General features: G+C 39.0%; 4 protein-coding genes across 4 annotated transcripts in view; 2 read left to right on the top strand and 2 right to left on the bottom strand.

The window, feature by feature from the left end:
- sbf2 (SET binding factor 2) overlaps positions 1-11,089 on the bottom strand; it is a 119,017-nt gene extending 107,928 nt beyond the window's left edge. The window contains exon 1 of the mRNA XM_039610550.1: positions 11,034-11,089. The gene's annotated coding sequence lies outside the window, so the exon portion shown is untranslated. The remainder of the gene's footprint in view (positions 1-11,033) is intronic.
- Positions 854-3,285, top strand: adma (adrenomedullin a). Its single transcript, XM_039610554.1, has 4 exons — positions 854-977; positions 1,570-1,672; positions 1,782-1,907; positions 2,032-3,285. Exons 2-4 carry the CDS (start codon positions 1,578-1,580, stop codon positions 2,303-2,305), a joined length of 495 nt encoding a protein of 164 aa, XP_039466488.1. The 5' UTR covers positions 854-977; positions 1,570-1,577; the 3' UTR covers positions 2,306-3,285.
- Positions 11,069-19,834, top strand: ampd3a (adenosine monophosphate deaminase 3a). The gene is made up of 15 exons (XM_031735934.2): positions 11,069-11,157; positions 13,405-13,627; positions 14,112-14,286; positions 14,585-14,750; positions 14,850-15,069; positions 15,173-15,302; positions 16,052-16,246; positions 16,384-16,515; positions 16,608-16,771; positions 16,851-16,977; positions 17,506-17,669; positions 18,439-18,559; positions 18,784-18,957; positions 19,098-19,208; positions 19,330-19,834. The coding sequence occupies exons 1-15, from the start codon at positions 11,133-11,135 to the stop codon at positions 19,504-19,506; spliced, it is 2,304 nt and encodes a 767-aa protein (XP_031591794.1). The 5' UTR covers positions 11,069-11,132; the 3' UTR covers positions 19,507-19,834.
- Positions 19,835-19,967: 133 nt separating this feature from the next.
- lyve1a (lymphatic vessel endothelial hyaluronic receptor 1a) lies at positions 19,968-22,022 on the bottom strand. The gene is made up of 6 exons (XM_031735936.2): positions 21,873-22,022; positions 21,398-21,581; positions 21,169-21,308; positions 20,566-20,745; positions 20,387-20,459; positions 19,968-20,286 (listed from the first exon to the last, which is right to left on the bottom strand). Exons 1-6 carry the CDS (start codon positions 21,958-21,960, stop codon positions 20,142-20,144), a joined length of 810 nt encoding a protein of 269 aa, XP_031591796.1. The 5' UTR covers positions 21,961-22,022; the 3' UTR covers positions 19,968-20,141.

Genomic DNA, 22,022 nt, shown 5'->3' on the forward strand with positions numbered 1-22,022 from the left:
TAACTGTAAAATTCCATTTCACATTTATCCAAATAAATTTGTGGTGAGCCCATAGTCAAATATTTGCCTCGTACAAACAAAAACATAGAGCACATTCTGTTTATAGTTGGGAATACGTGTATTATTTAATCACTTATTCAGTTCAGTGTCTCTTTCAACGTCTCAAATTCATCATCCTGTACATTTTCAAGCAGACATGGAAGTTCACCACATCAGGGAGTGCCCTGAAAACGAGTCCGATGAAGCATTCCTTAAATTTCACTTCAAACAATTAGCCAGATGGACTGAAAAGAGCATTAACAAAAACTATAGCTGTGTGACCTTAAAGTCCAAATATTACAACTATAGTTCAAATATTACAGCCACAAAGGAAAAGGTCTTTTCTTTCTGTGATTAACACCCACTATAGAAAGCAGCCGTCTGACGTGAACATGTTGTACTCTTACTGGCACAGTGAGTGCACTGTTTGACTTACATAAATAATGACTACCCATTTGCTTATACACACACTTAAATTAAAAAAAACAAACATTATTTTATTTTTAAGAGTCATGCTGAGGTGTAAAAAGAAAAAGAAAAAGAAATAAAAAAATCTAGTGCTGTGACTCGCTGAAAGCATGAAAGAAGAACACAATGACAGCAACTCTTAAATTTCCTTTAATGCTTCATGTTTAATGCTTTTTCAAATGCATTCCTGAAGTTTTAACTGCTGTAGTACAAGAACAACAGCGCAGCAGTAGTGTACTGGATGGGGTGGGGGGTGGGGGGTGGGGGGGGGAGATGAGAGAATGAGTGAGTCAATTAGCCCCTCCTACAACTTTTGCATAAAGGCTCCCGTCTTGTGTGGAGGAGCTATTAGCAGAGTGACACAGCTGCCTTACAGAACTAGAAGCAATCTCAAGAAACCTGTGGAGTACTCTTTCCCAGCTGATTCTAGAAGAAGAGCTTTCTCATTCAACTAAAGAACAGAGACTAAGGTATGTGCACTTGCCTTTAAAATAGACATTGCTGTGATTTGTTATGCCACTAGCTGATGGCTTTATCCTTGCTTTTTTGAGGTCAGGGCACAAGTGTAGAGACAAGAACAGGTTATCTGTCTGGTTATATAAGCAGTTCAGCTCTTAATGTGTGCGTCTGTTAAGGAGTTGCCTTCAAGGTGCAACGCATCCAACAGGGGCAGTATATCATGTGCTGTTTATCATATTATTGCACATAATTTTGCTGTTTTGTTCTATTTAATCGGGTGACTGAATTGAATTACATTTGTTTGTGAACTATTTTTGCCCGCTTATTGGGAGACTGTGTCCTTCACAGTACTGGCCAGGGGCCCAAAGCATGGTTGTAGGTTTACTTAGCCCAGCAAGATCTGACCTTAGCTTAACTTTCTAAATAAATGAATGATATGTGCAAATAACTTGGCTTTTGGACTCTTGTGTAAGCAAGCACACTATTACAGTATGAAGGAGTCTAGCATGGATAGAAGGAGAGCAGGAAAATTGTATAGCTAAATATTAATAAAAATGTACGAGTGACTAACTATTGATTTTTTTTTTTTCCTTCTCCAAACAGGAGCCAAAATGAAATTGATCTTCCAGTCCTTCATCTACTGCTGTTTGCTGGCAACAGTAGCACACTGTGTGGAACTTGAAGTGAATCCTGAATTGAAAAAGAGGTGAGTTAACTGAGGAATGATTTTCATTTGAACCTGATTTAGGGTGTGACACTCAGCATTTGAATTATCTACCTTGGACTAATGGCATTTTTTTCCCTTCCTCTTACAGGCTAAGCATATGGCTAGGAAGCAGACTGAGGCGAGATGTTGACACCATATCAGTAGAGAAGAGAGCAGAGGCTGAGCACCTTGTCAGACCAGAAGACATCAGGGATACGTTGTTGCCACATTCCAGGTAAGATCATGCAATTCTGACAGTTTTCTTACAAAGTAAATATAAATTCAAGAAATCCAAAGTCAGCTACTAACAGTTCAGGATTGAACAGTATAGACTCATGTCTTCTCCCTTTGTTCTCCAGCACTGACATCCACGTCCGAACCAAGCGGTCTTCAGGCTGTGCCCTGGGTACCTGCACAGTGCACGACCTGGCACATCGTCTGCACCAGATCGGCAAGTTGAGGGTCGGGAATGCACCTCCCCACAAGATTAGCCCACACGGATATGGCCGGAGGCGTCGCTCCCTTCCATCACACAGAGTCTCACTAAGGCAAGAGCAGGGCAGGCTGAGGCCCGTGTGGAGCACGACTGACTCACAAGTTCACAAGCTTGAGGCCCTCCTCAGACGGACATGAGCACCACTTTGCAACGGGAGTTGGGAACAAAAGCAAAGGAGTAGTGTCCTGCCTGCTCTGTTTTAAAATTCTTGAAGTGCCTCAGACTACAGCCAAGTATTCTCCAGCACATTTGTTCCAGGCTGGAGGACTGAGTCAGTGAATCAGAGCAAAACTGGCTGCAACTGAGTTTGTCCAAAGCTCGAGCCTTGCAATGAGCTCAGCAATGTACAACTTTCAAAGAGAAAAAAAAAAAAAAAACTGCAGCTGCTTATAGACACTGGATGGCACAGCATGGAGCAAACTACAGGTGCTGCTCTCTGCATGGCAGAGGAAAGGGAAGAGTGCTAATACCTGGCAAAGTGGACTCATCCTCTCGATCAAGGGGGAGGACTAATATTCTGGGACTTAACACATTTATTCCTCAAGGCCAAGACTTTGATAAGTGCTATCCTTTAAGGATTTGTGCCATTGTGTTCCATGAAACTGTCAGTACTTGTCTGCACTTTTCCATTTGGACTTAAAGTCAAATGAATCATCAGGAAAAGACATCTTCATCACAATGCCAAACACGAAGATAGGCTCCACAGCTCTAAAGCTATCAGTTTATATCAAGTTTTGGACACTGTATAAGGGAAAAATGCCTTAGATTATGTGATATATGTGCCAGTCCTTAATGGACTGAAATATACTTGAAATGTTGTTGTTTGTAAAAAAACACAAGTGCAATCTATATTTGTTTTTATTGCAGGTATGTGTATATATGAATTACTTTATTTAAATATTACATAGAAGTTACAGTACAGTACTTATACAGATAGAGCTATTTTTGTACAGGAAGAAATATATATGGGCATTGTAGCTATTTGTCATTACTCTTGCAAACTGTGGTAATAGGATATCTGTTTTAGAGGTATATTATATATTTGTAAATGTGTTCTATTTTATTTGTGTCGCAGCAATAATGTCATTCAATAAACATTTTGCATACAAAATCGAAACCTTGTTTGGCTCTCCTTTCTTTGTGCTTCTGGCTTGTGTGAATTCAAAGTGGCCCTCTGTCTGAGGGCACACTGTTACAGCAAAACAAAGAGCACCTGGACTCTGTTAAGTGTTTAAAGGTTCTCATTAGAGCCCCCCTCCCTTCTCTCGCCGCATCCCCCTATTTATGATCCCACTCAAAAAGGGCAGACAGGTTGCCAGGCACATTCCTACTAGGTTCAGCTCACATTTGCTGGCTCTCTCGACACCACAGAGCAACCCTGAAGCCACTGGAGGAGGCTGAGGCTTTGGCTACATCTGTGTTCAATGGAAGATGTTTGGGACACAAGTCTGCTGATGCGGGGGGTTCCGGTTTAACATTCCTTCCATATCATCCCGATAGCTACTCACACACAGCACCGATCAAAACCTTCCCGTTCCAGCACAAAAACAACCGAACCTGATTTAAATCATTCAGATGTCCCATTTTCACCCCTCATAAACCATTTAATATATTCAGAAGTATTCACAACAATGAAATATGCACTTTTTAACACTCATTTAAAACACAGAGGGAATAAAAGATGGGTCTTTCATATCAGGTCAAAGATTATTGCTACTCTCTCTGTATTTTGAATGATAAGGTTCCTGCTTTTAATTTAGTGGAAATCCATATTACAGCTGTTCAAAGTGCAGGTAGAAACAAAGTGAGGATCACCGCTGTATTATGTGTCGTTCTATTGCCATCTAGAGATATTCGATGGCCATAACTGCAATATTATGGCATAATTTAAATTGGTATTATTTATTAACTTAGGTTAGTCAGCTAAATTAAAATATTAATTAACAGTGTTGGGTGAGAGCCTTCCTTTTTTATATTATTAGATTACAAATTTAAGTTCTGCCTATCCCGATTGTGAGCATTCAGGGTTTTTTTTAAAAATATAGTTTTTGTTGTAAAAAGTTTTCATTTTGAACGATTTAGATTTGTTTTCTATTTTTGAAGTATAGCCAATTGATACATTTCATAAGTAATATAGAAAAGTAACTAAAGACAAAACCTGAACCACAAATTACAGAATAGCAAAAGAGCCACACATAGCGCAATAAAACTGAAGCAAAGCAAATGTGCCATCTAGTGGTAAATCAAATGATGGATTTCTTAAATATTAATTTACATACACTTTGTCTGGGAATTAAATTCCAAAACAAAAGGAAAAACCTGCAGGAAGTAAAACTGTAAAGTGTTTCTCATCACTGCAAAATCACTCTAAGAATAGAATTCTAACCATGTAACGGTGTCACTCCTTCAGTAAGCCAATCAGCTGGTGACGCCAGAGACGTTTTGTCACTGGCGTCACCAGTCTGACTGTGGCATGGTGATGGCATCGGCAAACTGATGAGTCTAGATCAGGTGGTAAAAAACCTTACACACATTTCACAGCTTACTGCAGACTAAACTCCAGGTGTTGCTATTAAACTCAAAGAGCTATCATGAGAATTATTTTAGGTCCTGCTTGTTGTCAGCTAAGATCCACTCACCAATGCAGAAAATGCAGAAAAGAATTATGGCAACAATGAGATCCACATACTTTCACTGTTTGAGGCACGGCCGAGAGGAGAGGGGACAGGCGAACACTCAATCTGATAATAATAATGTCAATCAAAATGATACAGGCTCAAGACTAAGAGCCAGGCCTCTGAAGCCGACTCTAAAAGTACCTTGACAACCTGAGCTGAGAGGATTATCCTCATAATCTCCACCACTATCAGTCTAAATCTGGGACTGGACCCGTTTGTGGTTACACCAGTAAATCTGAGTCCTCTTATGAGGTGATGTGAGGAGTTGTGCAGTATTCACTTACAGCCACTGTCCACTTTATTAAATACACCAATTCAACTGTTTCTTAATGCAAATATCTAAACAGCCTGTCAAATAGCAGCAACTCAATGCATTTTTGTAGACATGGTCACGAAAACTTGCTGAAGTTCAAAATGAAGAATGAGGAAGAAAGGTGATTAAAGTGACTTTAAACCTAACATGATTGTTGGTGATCTTCTGGGATTTTCCCACGCAACCATTTACAGAGAACGTTCTGAAAAAGAGATGCACAGCGAGACTTTAACCTCCTAGGACCTGGCATCCACATATGGGGACATCACATTTTGGGTAGTCGGACCACAATACTAAGTTTTGCTCTTTCAAATCGCTTTCAAATGAGCCATATTGCTCAAAGGGGCGCAATTGTGGTTTCTAATTTTGATTTTGTATTCACGAAATATGCAGCTGTGTTCAGAGTTTTGCACGTCTTTACTCAATTGTGACTTTATAGTGTTTTGTCGAACACTATAAAGTCACAATAGCAAAGAGAAATTAAAAATGCACGCCATGAAAGAGTTCGAGTTTTAGGAGGTAAAGGTCATAGAAGCAATAACTCAAACAACCACTCAATACAAAGAAGGTAAGCAGAAGAGCAGCTCTGAACAGATAACATGTCAAACCTTGGAGCAGATGGGATATAGCAGCAGAAAAGGACACTGTTTGCCACTACTGTCAGGTAGGCCACAATTCGTACATGATAACAAACAGAAGAGTCTTTCTTTGGATGATCTTTGGATGGATGCTATGTAAATTTATTAAGAAAATGAAATTATAGAAAATGAAGTCAATGCACAATTTCAGGCTTTAAAAACTACCCATTACCTTCTTTGTAGGTCCACGTGTTTATCTAATGCAGTGGCTCTCAATTGTGGTGTAGGTCACACTTTTCATCAGTGATTGGAGAAAAGTGTGAATTTTGGACTGTAGACACCTTTTTCCTAGCTTCTTGAAGTTAGACATGCTATGAAAAGTTTGAGAACTGCTGGTTTGATGTGTGTGTCATGCCACTTCTCAGCAAAATATCCTGCAGTGCAACAAATCAACCACAAGAGGACATATCTGCCTCTAAAAAAGGAGCAAGACATTGAGGAAAAAACCTAGGAATTCATATACTGATCTGCTTTGAATGCAATTACTACTAAAATAAAGCTGCCTCATAAAGTAGTGGAAGGTCCATTAATGGCAGACTTCAGGATTCGGTTTTAGCTCATATCCTCGCGCTAAGATTTGGCCATGAAAGAGTTAAGGATGGAGGGATGTGTGCTGCTGGCTGGTGGATGAGAAATCAAATACTTTCTCAACAGCAAGAGGACAGCATGACTTAGATGTTTCTGAGAGACCTTGAGCACAGTTTCAACACACTTCAGACACAGCAGAGCCTGAAGAGGTGAGTGGACTTATTTGACATACTAGTCTCGTAGCTGAGATGGCCACCATTATAAAGGCAAAAATCACTTTAATTTTTCTGCTGTCTTCACATTTGTATCCATTTTTTCCCCGTCATATAGTTCTATACAGATTTGTTAAACTGTATGCGATCATTTGTAACTCGTAACAAGTTTCTGTGCATCCATATCTAAACCACTGGTGCATAAAAAGAACACAGACTTACAGAAAAGTCTATCTGACAAGTGTTATAGAATTGCTGGAAGAAGAGCTGTTTGATATTGGCAGTTGAGTGCTTTGTTTTTTATCTGTACTGTTTTCCAGACCTGGCCACTGAGAAAGATGAGAAGAGAAGACACACCTCTTTTAAAACAGCACTCAAATCCCGGCTTAGGGAAGAGTGAGTCCTTTTCTTTCCCCCCCACCCCTCGCTCATGATTATCTCTCTGCAATGTGCTAAATGGCTTTCTCTTGTGTCGTTGACCTCCCTGTCAGATATGATGTTGACAAAGAACCAATTTGGGGACTCAGCCAGCCACAGCAGTGAGGTGTCTGAGAAACATTTTTAAAAAAAGGAACGATAAAGACAGCAGAATATAGCGAGCTGAATCTGAGATAGGTGTGCGAGTACTCAGTTAATGGCCTCCTGAAACCTCCTAGGGGACTTACACAAGTAGTGGGAGATGATACATGTTTCCACATTACAGTGCTTTTAAATCAGACTCACAAATACGAGGGTGCACAGAGCCACAATAGCACAGTCCAGTGCGAGAACCATTACAATACTCTTCACATTAGCGTCTAATAATGCTGTCTGCAGACCAACACCACTCTCAAGACATCTGATCCAGTGGTTCCAGACACACGATCTGAAAGGTTCTTCTGATCCAGAACAAAATGTTTTCCTGCACTGAGGAGTCACAGATAGACTGCAAACATTCGTAATTTAAGCGACAGATTGATCGCAGTGGAGCGGTACAGTGGAAGTTAGCTGCAGGCATATTCATAGTAATTTACTAAATATCTTAAAATTATAAATACAATTTGTTTTATGAATGTAAATGAGGAAACAAACATCAATCTACTTTAAAGATAAAACAATGAATCAGTGAAGCCTCCATTAAAAATTTAAATATGCAGTGGTGGAGTATATAATATAGACTCCTCATCATCTTTGCTTTGAACTCACAGTTCATCCAGGGGATCAGGCTGACTACATAAGCCTCCCATAAGAGAAAATAACCCTGGATCAGGTAACTGCTTTATCAAATGACATCAACACAAATCGAGACAAGGGCACGCTGATGTTAGAATAAATAAATAATTAAGAAAAGACCCACTTAACCTCAAAAATCTTCTCAACAAACGTATCTGTCATTCTGTCACGAGCTGTTCATTTATGGGTTTAACTGACAGAAAAACAAATGAATTGATAGAATATTGATAGTGGTTGTAAATATACAAAGGGTCATGTACCTCCTACCAGAGTTTATCAACACTAACTCAGAGGAAAAAATATAAATATGTTGAAAAAAAGGATTGGTGCAGACACCACCAGAGATTCTTTAATAAACGCTTTCCTCGTGTATGTTCCAAGTAAGTACTCTATCAGTGCTGCTTTATGAGTGTAAACACAAAAAATCACAGCGTCATCAGAAAATGTTTCAGCATTTTGAGCTTTGGAACACACACAGCCATTTATGTATAAAAAAGAAAAGGTGACACGACACATTGTGTCAAATAAAACTGGGTTGAATTTCATTTGCTGTGGCAAACAAAAAAACGGTCGCATAGTCAGCAGGGCTCTCCAGATCTTTTAGAAACAACACGTGTTATTGTAGATATAAGCAAACTGATACTTAACCAAAAATGGCTCAACCTCTTTACATAACCTTTGAGTTATGATCTTTTCAAATACTTTCATAACATTAGAGGTTAAAGTCTCTGTCTACCTGAGGACAAAGCTTTTCTGGTGCTCAGAAATTGTGCCACACCCGTTTTCAATTGCTGTTATTCAATAAACACGTGTGCAACAGCATCAGAATTGCATAATACGAGCATTATTTTAATGTACTGCCAAAAAGATCAGCCTATCTATTGTTTTAATATCTTCTGAGTAGTGACAGAGGATACTGACTTATGAAAATATCAAATATCCGGAGGGGTCCAGTTTTTTCCAGCACATCCATAAGAGTGTGAATTAATGACTAAAAAGGACTCTGATGGTTATGCAAGCAGGAGTCTCTTTTCTTCTCGCCATTTCCATGTGTGCACACCGTACAGTAGGTGACACACAGCTGTGTGTTTGTATCAGAGAGCATGTGTTCCCAATGGACAGAAAGCAGAATAGTGCTACGTCTAACTTTGACTGAGTCCCTCCCTTTGTTGATGGCCAGTTTTAACACATTCTCAGTACCAGTAGCACTGCCAACATGATGCCACAGGCTCCTTTAAATAGAAAGAGAACCCAAACTCTAGTTTAATACAACGGTAGACTCCTAAACTGCTGACAGCATCTCTTAAGGTATCACTGAATCTGCGCATACCTTCTTTAGAATCCAACTTGAGATGACAACATGTTCAGATAAGGCTATGAGCAACACTGAAGGTAAGCGCAACAGGTTAAGTGGTTGTGAAATTGCTATGGTGTAGGCTTCTGCTTCTTCTTTATCTTCTTCTGGCTGCTCTGTTTATGGGTCACCACAGCAGATCATCTGTCACACCAACCCTCTGCATGTCCTTCTTCACTACATCCTCAATCTTGTCTCGAACTTTGTCTCCAGACTGCTTGACCTGAGCTGTCCCTCCCACTGAAAAACATCTTACCATCTTAGCATCGTCTGAGTCTTCCACTTCCAACTTCCACCTGCTGTCCTTTTGTTAATGCCACTGTGTCCAAACCACATCATAGCAGCTCTCACTATCTATAGTAGGCATAGATGTAACAATTCTCCAAATCCACACGTCATTTTTTAATTCTCGCCACAGCCGTGATTGCATGATCATGATTGGATCATACAGCTTTTACCAGAACAGAGTGCTGTAGGCTTCAGCAGCTCCATATGGGTGTCAGTGTATAGGACCACAGCAGTTTTGAATAAGAAAGTTAACTTAAGGAAATCATAAGAAAGAGAAACAGAAACCTGAAAGGAATCCAAATTGATTAAAATAGTAAGTAAAAGTTACAAAGGGAAGAATCCAAAAATCCAGCTGAAAGTGGTTGAAATATTTTTTTAAAAAGAAAAAAAGCCTACATCTCTTGTTAAATAAAAGCAAACAGTTCAAATTTTGTTAAACAATGAGTAGATGTTGGTATTATACAACATACCAACCAAAGGTTAGGATTAAATGTACTTAATATAATGGATATTTGGCGTGCTAGAGTAAACATAATAGCCAAATAGTAAGCAGGCCAGCCTTGTGCTTTAGAGCAGGATGTTGTAAAAATGATTTTCAGGGTTTCGTGCAGGTTAACATGTCCAGGTTTCAGCAGTAGATTTATTTCTGATTGGATGCCCCATTCATCAGTCACCACACTCTAAATATCATTACTACATATTAGACCATTCATTTTGTCTTTATTAAGTACACTTTAGTATAAAAGACTCCTCTTACCATATTAACTGTTTAAGTTATTTCTGCTATAAATATTCAGTTTTCACTCTGAGAAAAATAAGAAATGGCTGTGAGTCAAAAAAAAGAAAAGAAAAGTGATTCTTGACTTATTGACCTACAATCTGGCAAACATATCTCTCGTGAATGATAACAAGTCATTCTGAGGACATTTTTGTCAAAGGGTAGAAGCCGCAATCAGTGTTTGACAACGCAAAATATATATTTTTTATTTATCCAGATTAAGTCTTATTGGGAATAAAAATGTATTTTTCAAGAGAGATCTACCGAAGATGACATCAGAAAAAAAAAATATGACAGCTCAATAAAGATATGTGCAGAAAAGGACCGGATTGATTATAATGTAAGACGCAGAGTTGGTACAATAACGCAGAGTTACCAGGATACTTGACAAATTTTCTTTACTTTATATAAAACCCCTTCTTAAATCATGGCGACTAAATTCTATTCATCAACATGAAAAAGTATATGGGGACAAAACGCATTCAAACATCGCCAGTCATTTTTTTTGGCAGACATGTTATAATGCAAATGATAGAATTGGCCTGCAAATAGACGGATCCATTTTTAATCCGTGTTCTTTTATCTGAAATGACAGCAGCGTGAAACAGACTAGGAACAAACATGAAAGACATTCACGCATTTTTGACTCTGAATGTGTAAATCCCAGTGAAATGAAAGCTACTGAGCCCAAAACAACACAAGAAACAAACAAACAAACAAGCAAACAAAAAAAAAAAACTGTCGCAGCTGGAGCATACTGACAGACGATTTTAAACCGAAACTATGGACCAGTCTGTGTGTTCAGCATGAGCTCCCGCGGTGACCTAGATAGCCCCCTTTACTCCGAGTTTAAGCTCGACTTACCTCGTTAACCCATCGACCTTTCCGGTAAACCCCGGCACAGATTTTCCCCAAAAGCCACCTCGCAGACCCGCCCCCTCTTTTGTCAGTCAGGCGGTGCAAATGGCGTGCACAGGTGAACGGCCAGGTAAGAGTGCAGAACTGGTCAGATTGAATTTGATCTCCTATCAGAATGTAATGTCGTGTAAAGAGATGGACATGCAGATGCTATTAAAAAGGATGTAGGCCAGCTTGAGGCAGGGTTGAGGTCAGGTTTAGGTTGAACTTTGCTGCTAACGTTGTTGGTGGTGTGGTTTGAAGGCAGCATTCATGGCTGTTTCAGCACCTGCTGTCTATAAAAGCATTCATCTTTATGTATATTTTATTTCATGTTCATTTAACTTGATTCATTTTAATATAATTATCACAAAGACTAGTCCATGCCTATGAATCCACTCTGTTCTTTTAGTGGTAGGTCATTCCTCTATTTAACTCTGATATATGGGCGAGGGCAGTTTAGCACACTGTGCATTAGGCTATATTGCAAGCACAGACCAGGTCCTGCTATAATTTGTGCAAAGTCTGCCAAATAATGCATATACTTAGTCTTGTCTTTAACACTTATGAGTTTTTTCTTTATTCCTTTTTATACACAAATATGTTGCCTTTAGTAGTTTTTGCTTACAGGTAGCCCTGAAAAAAACAAATCAATCAGAAATGAGGAATCCCAGTTTAACCCTCACTGCCCCTCATTGTGAAGCACTGAACTTTTTTTTTTTTTTTTTTTTTTTTTTTGATGAAACAAAAGCATTGGTTTCATCTAAATTATTTAGGTGTGTGTGGCAAGAGAGGAAGTTTAATGATTCATGAACCCATCAGCCAAGTGGCTTTGAGTCTTTCTTTCCATAGCGTTGTTGTAGTGCCATAAAGGCCCACGGTGATGGTGATGCATTCAGGATACTGTGTGTCCTGATTGATGAGCTTCCTGGAAACACCCTGGCAGAACAGAATCAGTCTCAGATTACAATGTACCACACAGTCTTTCTCTGTTGTTGTTTCACCACTCCAATGAAAGTGTGTGTGTGCGTGCGTGCATGTGTGCGCGCGTGTTTGTGCGTGTGTGTGTACTGAAGTGCCATATTTGAGTGCACACTAATTAAAAAAAAAAAACTTCACATTGCAAAAAATAACTTGTGTTAATTTCTGTAAATAGCTTATGTAAGTTCCTAATATAAACAATAGTATTTCTCAAAAATACAAGACAAAGAGCTCTTTAATTTGAAATTCTTGGTTACAAAAGTGAAGAAAATGTAATTTTCATTCAACTTTGAGAGGAAGTTGTACCGCAAAAAGTCTCAGTACATAATCTAATCTGAATTGAACAAAATTCATGAGTTTCCAGATGTTATTCTAAATATAACAGAGAAAGTGTTTTTACACATATGCATATTTTTCAATTTGAAGACCCAATTTGTAGGGATGCACGTTTTCCTGGAGGAGTGTGATAATTCAGCTTAAGCTTAAAATATACTAAGAGGCATTAAAGCACAACAATGGAGCGAGCATTTTCGCACAACATTTATTCATAAAATAACTTATATTAATTCATAAATAAATACATGCATATCTAGAAAAGCACTTGATGAATGAAGCTGTAATTGCACCGCAATCATTATATATGTCCAAATTTTAAACCATAATATTTTTAGGCAAATTACAGGTGGTTGAGCAGAAAATGTTGTGAAAATTTGATGATTTAATATTAATGTTACTGCAGTTAATAATGATATTAAATAGTACTGCATTACACTGACTGCATGCCTTTATATAAGAGGTGTTTAAAACATCGTGCATGACATCAACTTTAGCTTTTAACATTTTAGCAAACAGTTCACTGAGAACTCTCCAGGTGGTGATGCTGTGCAATAGTTGGATAATAAAGCAGAATAGAATAGAAATATCCTTTATTGTCCCTTATTGGGGAAATTTGGGTGTTCCAGCAGCAAAGTGACAGGCAGATGGAGCACGCAGCAAAAAATACAGTACAGTTAGTAAGTTATTAAAAATTTAAAAAAATATTAAAAACAGAAAAAGGAAAAACTGTGCAAATAACAGCAAAGATATAAACAACTATAATGTAACTATAATATAAACAACTTATTGCGTTTGTTGGGAGCAGTGATAGTTATAAAGTCTACCAGCTGCTGTGAGGAAGGACCTGCAATAATGAATGCCCTGTCCCCAAACACGTGCACAGGTAGATTTCCCTGTTTACAAAACACCACACAGTATCAGAGCATTTAACGTCCTGACAAGTACGGCAGACCTCCTTTGCACTCTACAGTCAGAGACTTCAGACGCCGGCCATTTTACTGTGGCTTCTGGCCTCTTGCAGACATGCCTCGTCAATTTCTAAAGGTGAATCTGAGTGAGGTGGAGGAGGAGACCCAGCTGCTTGCAGAGAAAGTATATGCATCGGCATTAAAAGAAGAAGAAACCAAAAATGCCTTGTCGATGTTCACGATGCCTGAGGACTGCCCAATTGGCCTCCAGCAAGCCAAAGACCATGAACTGCTTAAGGAGCTGGCAGAGCAGCAGTCAGAGGAGACTCTTAAGAGGTAAGTCCTGCTTGGACTCTGAACCGCAGATCAGTCTGTTCATGCAAGCAAAATTATCCTAATATAAAACACAAAACAAAAATCCCTATATAAGATGTATATTTTCAGTTTTGCTTATTATTTATGTGGAGTTAAATATATGTGAGCCAAAACCTAAAGTTTTCAGTTTTTTTTCCTTTTGATTTTTTTTCTTTAGTGGTCTTGGTTCTGTATGATGTAATATAGTATCCTTAGGCACACAGCTCTGACTGTGAGCGCTGAAGCCACACCCACCTGTTATTTAAATCTTTTGTTTTCAATACGTTGCCTCAATTGGAAGGTGGGGATAAAGGGGGATGAACTAAAACAGATATGATATAAATGTGAAGTGAAAAATTAGCATAATAGCCCCTTTTAATGAGTCATCTTACCATGATTTTGGGTAAAGACTCATTCATTTAAGTGAGCTTTGCACCAAATGCTAATCAATTTGCTGACTTTTCAGGAGGAACAGCCTGAGGATGATTCGTTCCAAGTCGCTGTCCCTACAAGTCCCAGCAAATGCAGACTGGGCACGCCTAGTGACACCATTCATGTCCCCCAGCTCCACCAGCTCATCTGTGCAAGAAAACTGCCCTGATTATCAGAGGGTTACTATTAGTGGAGATTACTGTGCTGGTGTAAGTACTCTTGCTGAACGTGCCAACTGGTGTGCACCGTAGTTATAAAAATACATCCCATATGTCATATTTTAAGCTTGAATATAAACTAGTTCATTCATTCAAAATCTTAAAAGTACAAAAGTGTCTACATTTGGAAGTATAAAAGATGAATTTCGATGCCAGTCAAAGCATTGTTGCTTCAAAGTCTAGCAGCCAGTCACAGCACAGTGTCCCTCCACTTGATCCAGTGTAGCCTTCACTATTACCACATGGTTTGGATCAGACTTGAATTCATGTTTAATGCTCCTCCTCTCAGATCACACTGGACGACTACGATCAGGCTGCCAAAAATCTGTTTAAAGCTCTGCTTCTTCGAGAGAAATACTCAAAGCTAGCCTATCACAGATTCTGCAGAACGACGAGCAAGTTCCTACGAAGTGCTCAGAACACGACCTGGAGCGAAGAAGATGAGGTCCTTCCAGGTATGATTTACGAAGCTGGGCTGTATGTATAACAACATTTAAAAACATGCTTTGTTCTAATTTATATGAAAGTAATGGAAAAACTTTTGCGACCACCAGACATGTGCCCATGTCCAGAAGCTGGGGAGGATCCCTACTGCATGGACAACATCCCCAAGGATCTAAGCTATAAACTGAAGATGAAGGATGGGATAGTTTATGTGTATGATAATGAAGAGGCTCTCAAACAAAACCAGCCTCATGACCTTCCTTACCCAGACTTGGAGACCTTTGCTATAGAGCTGAGTCATGTGCTTGCCATGACTGCAGATGGACCCACGTAAGTTTCCAAAACAATTATGCGGACATGCTGGTTGAAAAACCGGTTATCATCCATTCTGCACTTTTTAGAGAATGAATTGAGTGTCACTTTTAATTTTCAGGAAAACCTACTGTCATAGGAGACTAAATTTCTTGAGTTCAAAATTCAACCTCCATGAGATGCTCAATGAGATGGCTGAGCTCAAGGAATTAAAACGTGTGCCTCACAGAGATTTCTACAATGTTAGAAAGGTTGGTATTCCATCTCTGGGAAGTGAGGGAACCATTACCTCTGACTGAACTTTAAAGTGAGTGTAGATACCAAAGCATGCTCTGCAAACTACCCAGATTAACCTGCACTTGTTTAAAGCGTCCAGCGTTTAATAACACAATAGCTGTTATCATTTAATTGGTTGGCAAAAAGCACTTTGAAGAACTTCTGAATGTGACCGCAGTGTCGTCTGTAGAGGAGGCAGAGCCTGAAGCCTCAGGGGAAGCTTCAGCAAATACACTAACTGTGGTCCAGTTATCCCCAGGAAAGTGTATTCCAGGGTCCTGGAGGGGAGGATTGTTGAACACTGGATTTAGAAGGAGCAATGCTGACTTTGAAATCAGGGGGATCATGGGATCTTGACCAGCCAGTCTTTTATGGACTTGGAGAGACTTACCACCGGGTCAATTGGGCATATCTTTAAGAGGGGTGAAGGTTTGGTGTTCCAGGGCCATCCAATCCTTGTTTAACCAAAGTAAGAGCTGGTTCTGCATCTTTGGCACAAAGTGAAGCACATTTTCAGTGCTGCTGCTCCTTTTGTCACAACAGAGCATTACCTCCACTCCAAGATCCCTCTGGAAAGGAAAAGCTAGTTGAGGTGGTTCAGACATCTGTTTTAGTTGCTTCTTGGATTGCTGGACCTGAATAGTTTCTGAGCATGCCCGGTTGGGAGGGGTTAAATATAGGATATTAGTGCATGCAGAGCGAACATACTGTTTCTTTCTTGCAGGTGGACACGCACATTCATGCAGCTGCATGCATGTCTCAGAAACATCTGCTCACCTTCATCCAGAAGACGTATCAGACTGATGCAGAACGTGTAGTTTTAGAAAAGGATGGACAAAGAATGACACTCAAAAAAGTTTTCCAGCACCTCAACAAGGACCCCTATGACCTTACTGTGGACTCTCTCGATGTACATGCTGTAAGAAATATTGTCTATTCTTCTGAATTCAAATATTCCATTAACACAATACATTTAAGAATTTCAGATTTTGTCTTTCTGCTGCTTGCATCATTCTGGGATTCTGAATCACACTTTATGATTTATTACATTTACAGGGGAGACAAACCTTCCACCGCTTTGATAAGTTCAATGCGAAGTATAACCCAGTGGGAGCCAGTGAGCTTCGTGAAATCTTCCTGAAAACCGACAATGTTGTTAATGGAGAGTATTTTGCTTGCATCATAAAGGTGCTCTCATCATGTGTAGCAAGTCATCAATTTCAAGATGGAGTGATGCAAAGAAAACTTGATGCATTCTTCCTCTCACCACTTTTTTTTAGGAAGTGGCCTGTGGCCTGGAGGAGAGCAAGTATCAGCATGTAGAGCCACGCCTGTCCATCTACGGAAGGTCTCCTGACGAGTGGTACAGTCTGTCAAAGTGGTTTATTGACCACAAATTATACTCTCCAAACATGAGGTGGATGATTCAAGTGCCCAGAATATAGTAAGTGCTCCATCCTAAAAATCCAGGCTTTTAATTTAAATGCATTTTGTGAAATCTAAAATCTACTTTTATGTTCCAGTGATATTTTCAAGCTAAAGAAGCTGATACCCAATTTTGCCAAGATGCTGGAGAACATATTCCTTCCTTTGTTTGAGGCCACAGTCAACCCACAGAAGCACAAAGAACTTCACGTTTTCCTCAAATATGTAAGATTTTTTTATACCAAGACAGATCTCAGCAAATATTATGAGGATCCGTTTTGCACAAAACGATGTATTTACGTGCAGTATAATAGTTGGGTGGTATAGCAGACTATACTGTAGTGGTGAGCAGATGCACCCATTAGGGTTAGTCTTTTAGTGTCTTAAACAGATAAACAATGAAAATACAATGAAGCATATCTGCAACAATATGAAAACATGTCTTTATAATATAAACTGGCTTCATAAAATGTAAAATTGTTCAGAAATACACTGTATGGGCAAAGGTATTGTGTTCCACTGCTTAATATTGAAATACAGGTGTTTTTAGTCTCATTGCCAGGTGTATAAGCTCCTGTGGGTGTAACCTGCAGGTGGCCCAGTACGTCTGTCCATGTATTGCACAATATAAAAATAACTGACAGTTGATTGGTAACGTTTGTGGAAACAAATGACTAATAACCATTTAATATTAATACCTGCTGGGCTTCATTAAAAAATCCCAGCAGAGACTGACTGTTTTTGTGGATGCAGGTGTCTGGCTTTGACAGCGTGGACGATGAGTCCAAACACAGCGATCACATGTTGTCCTTCAGGAGCCCAAAACCAGAACAGTGGACTTCAGTTGAAAACCCTCCATACAGCTACTACATCTTCCACATGTACGCAAACATCATAGTCCTCAACAACCTCAGAAAGTAAGTATCATGTCCCAGATACGGTGAAGCATCAGAAGCAGGCAGATTGAATTTACTTGATGTCTGCTAAATGGCTGACTGAATATAACTATATGAAACCCAAGGTAATTCAGAGTCCTGTACAGAATGAGAGGAAAAATGCAAAGACAGTTAAAACATGTCAACTATATGTGCATATCATGATATAAAGCTGTATTACTCTACCCTGTAATGATTAATCTTTAGATGGCAAAACACACACAAGAAATTAAGGTTAAGATGAGGTTGCAGACATGTTTTGAACCCCAATTTAAATGTTTTATCTCAGATGTTCAGAAAGGTTGTACCAGCGGTGAGGAGCATAAAAAATAAAAGCTGCTTCATTTTTTAATATTCTAATTTTGGAAACGCACAGAAGGCGTAAGAGGTATCTGCCCTGTCAAATAACTGACAACTCCTTTGTGTGACAATAAGAATACATCCTTTTTTCTTTCGTAAACGCATAGATGAAGGAAGAACAGACATGAATGTAGGACATATTAGACCCTGACCTAGCAGTGTGTGTCCAGCCCTAAAAAGACGGTTTACTCTGTCACTTTGTATAACTGTCAGGGGAAGAGTGACTAATAAATTACAGGAAAGCCAGTTCTGAAATACTTGATGCTTAAAGCTGCTGGGAGAGCATTTCAATATATAGTTACAGCTGATCGGCACTCGGTGTGATGAAGATGATTAAATGCTGTTATGTGAGGACATAGTTGCTTATTATACCCTTCTGCGTCCTGTATAGAGAGTGTGGACTAAACACCTTCCAGTTCCGTCCCCACTGTGGAGAAGCTGGATCACTCACTCATCTGGTCTCTGCCTTTCTCACTGCTGACAACATCTCACATGGACTCAACCTCAGGAAGGTACTCACGACTGTCCCGAATTATAAACCAGTAAACCAGGAAGACGATTTCACATTTTGAATTTCACAAAGCATTGCTTATAGAATATCCCAAAGGTCACCGCTATAGTATGGATACACCAACTCACTCAGCATTAAGATAAAACACACAATGACAGTGTGTACATTTGTGTGTTTTTCCATCTTTCACATTCACGAGCAGCACCTCTGTCAAACTTCCTACAGAGCCCAGTGCTGCAGTACCTGTACTACCTAGCCCAGGTACCAATTGCAATGTCTCCACTCAGCAACAATGGCCTGTTTCTGGAATACTCCAAAAGCCCGCTGAAAGACTTCCTGCACAAAGGTCTGTGTGTGTCCCTGTCCACAGATGATCCCATGCTGTTCCACTACACCAAGGTAAAAAAAATCTACAGGAAACAGTGTTTTCAGGCCGTCATTCAGTGATTCAAAATTTGCCTAACTAATACAGTATTTGTTATTTCGATTCATTTCTGCAGTCTGAATAAAGCTTATCTGCTATTTGTGTATCCTCTGAGGAACCACTGATGGAGGAGTACGCCATAGCAGCTCAGCTGTGGAAGTTCAGCACCTGTGATGTGTGTGAAATAGCCAGGAACAGTGTGCTGCAGAGTGGGTTTTCTCACCAGGTGTGGTCACATCCTTCATTTGAAAAAAGACAACATAAATTCTGTCTTAGCAGGCGTTGGTCAACTCACACAAGATCTAATCATCCTTTCTTCCACCTATTGTTGTGATTAATTTTGCAAGGATAAGATGCACTTCCTGGGAGAGAATTATCTGAAAGATGGACCCGAAGGAAACGATATCCGTAAGACCAACGTCGCTCAGGTCCGGATGGCCTACAGACACGAAACGCTGTGCAATGAACTCAGCTTCATTGTTGATGCAGTGAAGGCTGAATCTATGAATTCCCACAGCGAGTAAAGAGGACCTCACATTTGACAGAACTGAAGCATGTTGCACTCTAAGATATCTACATTTACCTTTATTTTTTTTGTAAAAAGTGCCTCTGACTGGCTGTGATGGAATAAAAACTTCAATAAAACCGAAACTAAAAGAGCAATACTTAACTAATTGCAAATTAATAGCAGATGGGTTTCCTAAAATTGAGATGTAAGGGATGATGCTCTAGTATTCAAAGGCAAAGCTGTGGAAGCCCACAAGATCTCACAGAAACTTTTCACACCCCATATCAGACATTAGAAGAGTTACCAATGAGAGAACAAACATAAACAGTTTGCTTAAAACAAGCTTCAGTGACTTTTAAAAAAGCTTGAGAGATACTGAAGAGTAAAGATTGGAATAATGTGGATTTAAGATGTGGGTAAACCTGCAGAAAAGCTGTTATTATGAGTGTTTTTGTTGTGTAGAACACCAAACCCAAATGAGTATTTAAAATCATTTTATTACAAACATTGCCCTCCAGTGGCTAAAATGCACCATTTAACAGCATAGATGAATGAAAATCGTGAACACATACAAAAAGAAATCATGTTACAGCCATTCTGTCTCTTAATTTAACACAAATCGAGGATCACAGTTTCTCATCAGAATAACGTTTATTGTGCGTCGTCGCCCACTTCTATCCTCTCCTCTTCCTGAGCAGCTTTCGTGGTTTCTGTAGGGGTCTTCACACAGATCCACTCTTCTGTCTGGATGTACTCTTTCTGCTCTTTCATGTCTGACTTCTGAGAGCAACGTCTTCTGTTTTTTGTTAACAGATGGACAGGAAAAAGATGTAACAATATGCACCAAGAGAAACCTCATCATTGTGTTCTATGTATTATAAAGAAAAAGCACTCACAATTTGAGGTATGCCAGGATGATTGTTATAAGCAGAAGAAGCGCACAGGAGCAGAAGATGAGCACAATTTTTCCTAAAATATGAAACATGCACACTGTTGATAACGAGGCCTTTACCTATCTATTAGTTTTGTGCTGTGTTAGCTGACTGTGACAGAGTTCAGATTATGAGTCCCATACCTGCAGTAAAGCTTTGTGAGCTGCTGGCAAACCGGGCTGGTTCTATCTCACTGTCGAGGGTTTCAGGAGTCGAGGAGGAAGATGTGGATGGTGGTGTTGTGGTGTGGTGTGTGTGACCCACGTCATGTGTGGTCCTCAAAGGACTGTCAGTTACTTCATCCATCTGTTGTATCGCTGCATCTGTGCAAAGATTAGACGATTTTCAAACAATTCTGATTATTTGCCTTTTTTTTTTTTCTTTTGTACTTCCTCCTGTGGAAATGATGATTATATTTTGGAAAGTGTTATGAGTGTATTGTATGTATTTGGAAAAACCTTGGATAAAAAAATGCTGTCCAATGGTTTTTTTTTTTTTTCCATCCTAGTTATGTGGAATATACTAAAATGCTGCTGAATACAAATTAAAATCCAATGCAAATACCATAAAGCATCATAGTTTGTGTTAAGAGTATTCATTAATACTAATGTGTTCTTATTTATATCAACTATACAGCAGACCTGTTTTATTCTTTGAAAAACAGAAAGCAGTGAACAGCATGCACAATCACTTTTTAAATACCTTTTGTCTCTTCATGAGTAAAGTGCAGGTGCAAAGTTTCTCACCTGTCTCGTTGAAGCAAAACACATCAAACTTTTGTTTTACGCTGGCTCGCCATGGCACCAAGCCGCTCTTATTCTTGCCACAGCTGGGAATTGGGTGGATGCGGGGAATGACTGCGAAGTGTTCATCAATCCATCCAAACCTGAACAAAATATTACATTAGGCGCTGTTTGTTAATCCTCTGAGGTGATACCGAGGTGATTTTTTTTTTTTTTTAAACTTTGGTCTCACCTGCATGTTTCTAAACCTCTAGAAAGAGCTTTCTGTACTTGTGCTTTTGAAGCAATGTTCAGTCCAAGGGACCAGCAGAGCCTGCGAGCTTCACTGGCATTGAAAGCATACCCAGGCTGGTTGAGCTCATTTAAAGAGGTGACCAGCATTACTCCTGCAATACTTTGATTGAATCCTGGGAAAACTGGAAAAAGCATATTTATATTTACTATATATGGTAGTACAATAATTATATATATATATATATGTATATATATATATATATATATATATATATATATATATATATATATATATATATATATATATATATATATATATATATGTATATATATATATATATATATATATATATATATATATATATATATATATATATATATATATATATATATATATATATATATATATATATATATATATATATATATATATATATATTTGTACATATTAGAAAATATGTGGAATAACTTACCTCTGAGGTTACTTATGTCAGTCATTTGAACAGACAAAGCTGAAGTAACGAGCAGCGCTGCTGGGAGGCAAAGCCAGATGATGTTCATGACTGGTCAGAGTAAAGACAGATGAATGCCGGGTATCACTGCTGCTGCAAGGTTTATGTGTC

This window comes from Oreochromis aureus, linkage group 1 (genome assembly GCF_013358895.1).
Source record: "Oreochromis aureus strain Israel breed Guangdong linkage group 1, ZZ_aureus, whole genome shotgun sequence".
Taxonomy (NCBI): domain Eukaryota; kingdom Metazoa; phylum Chordata; class Actinopteri; order Cichliformes; family Cichlidae; genus Oreochromis; species Oreochromis aureus.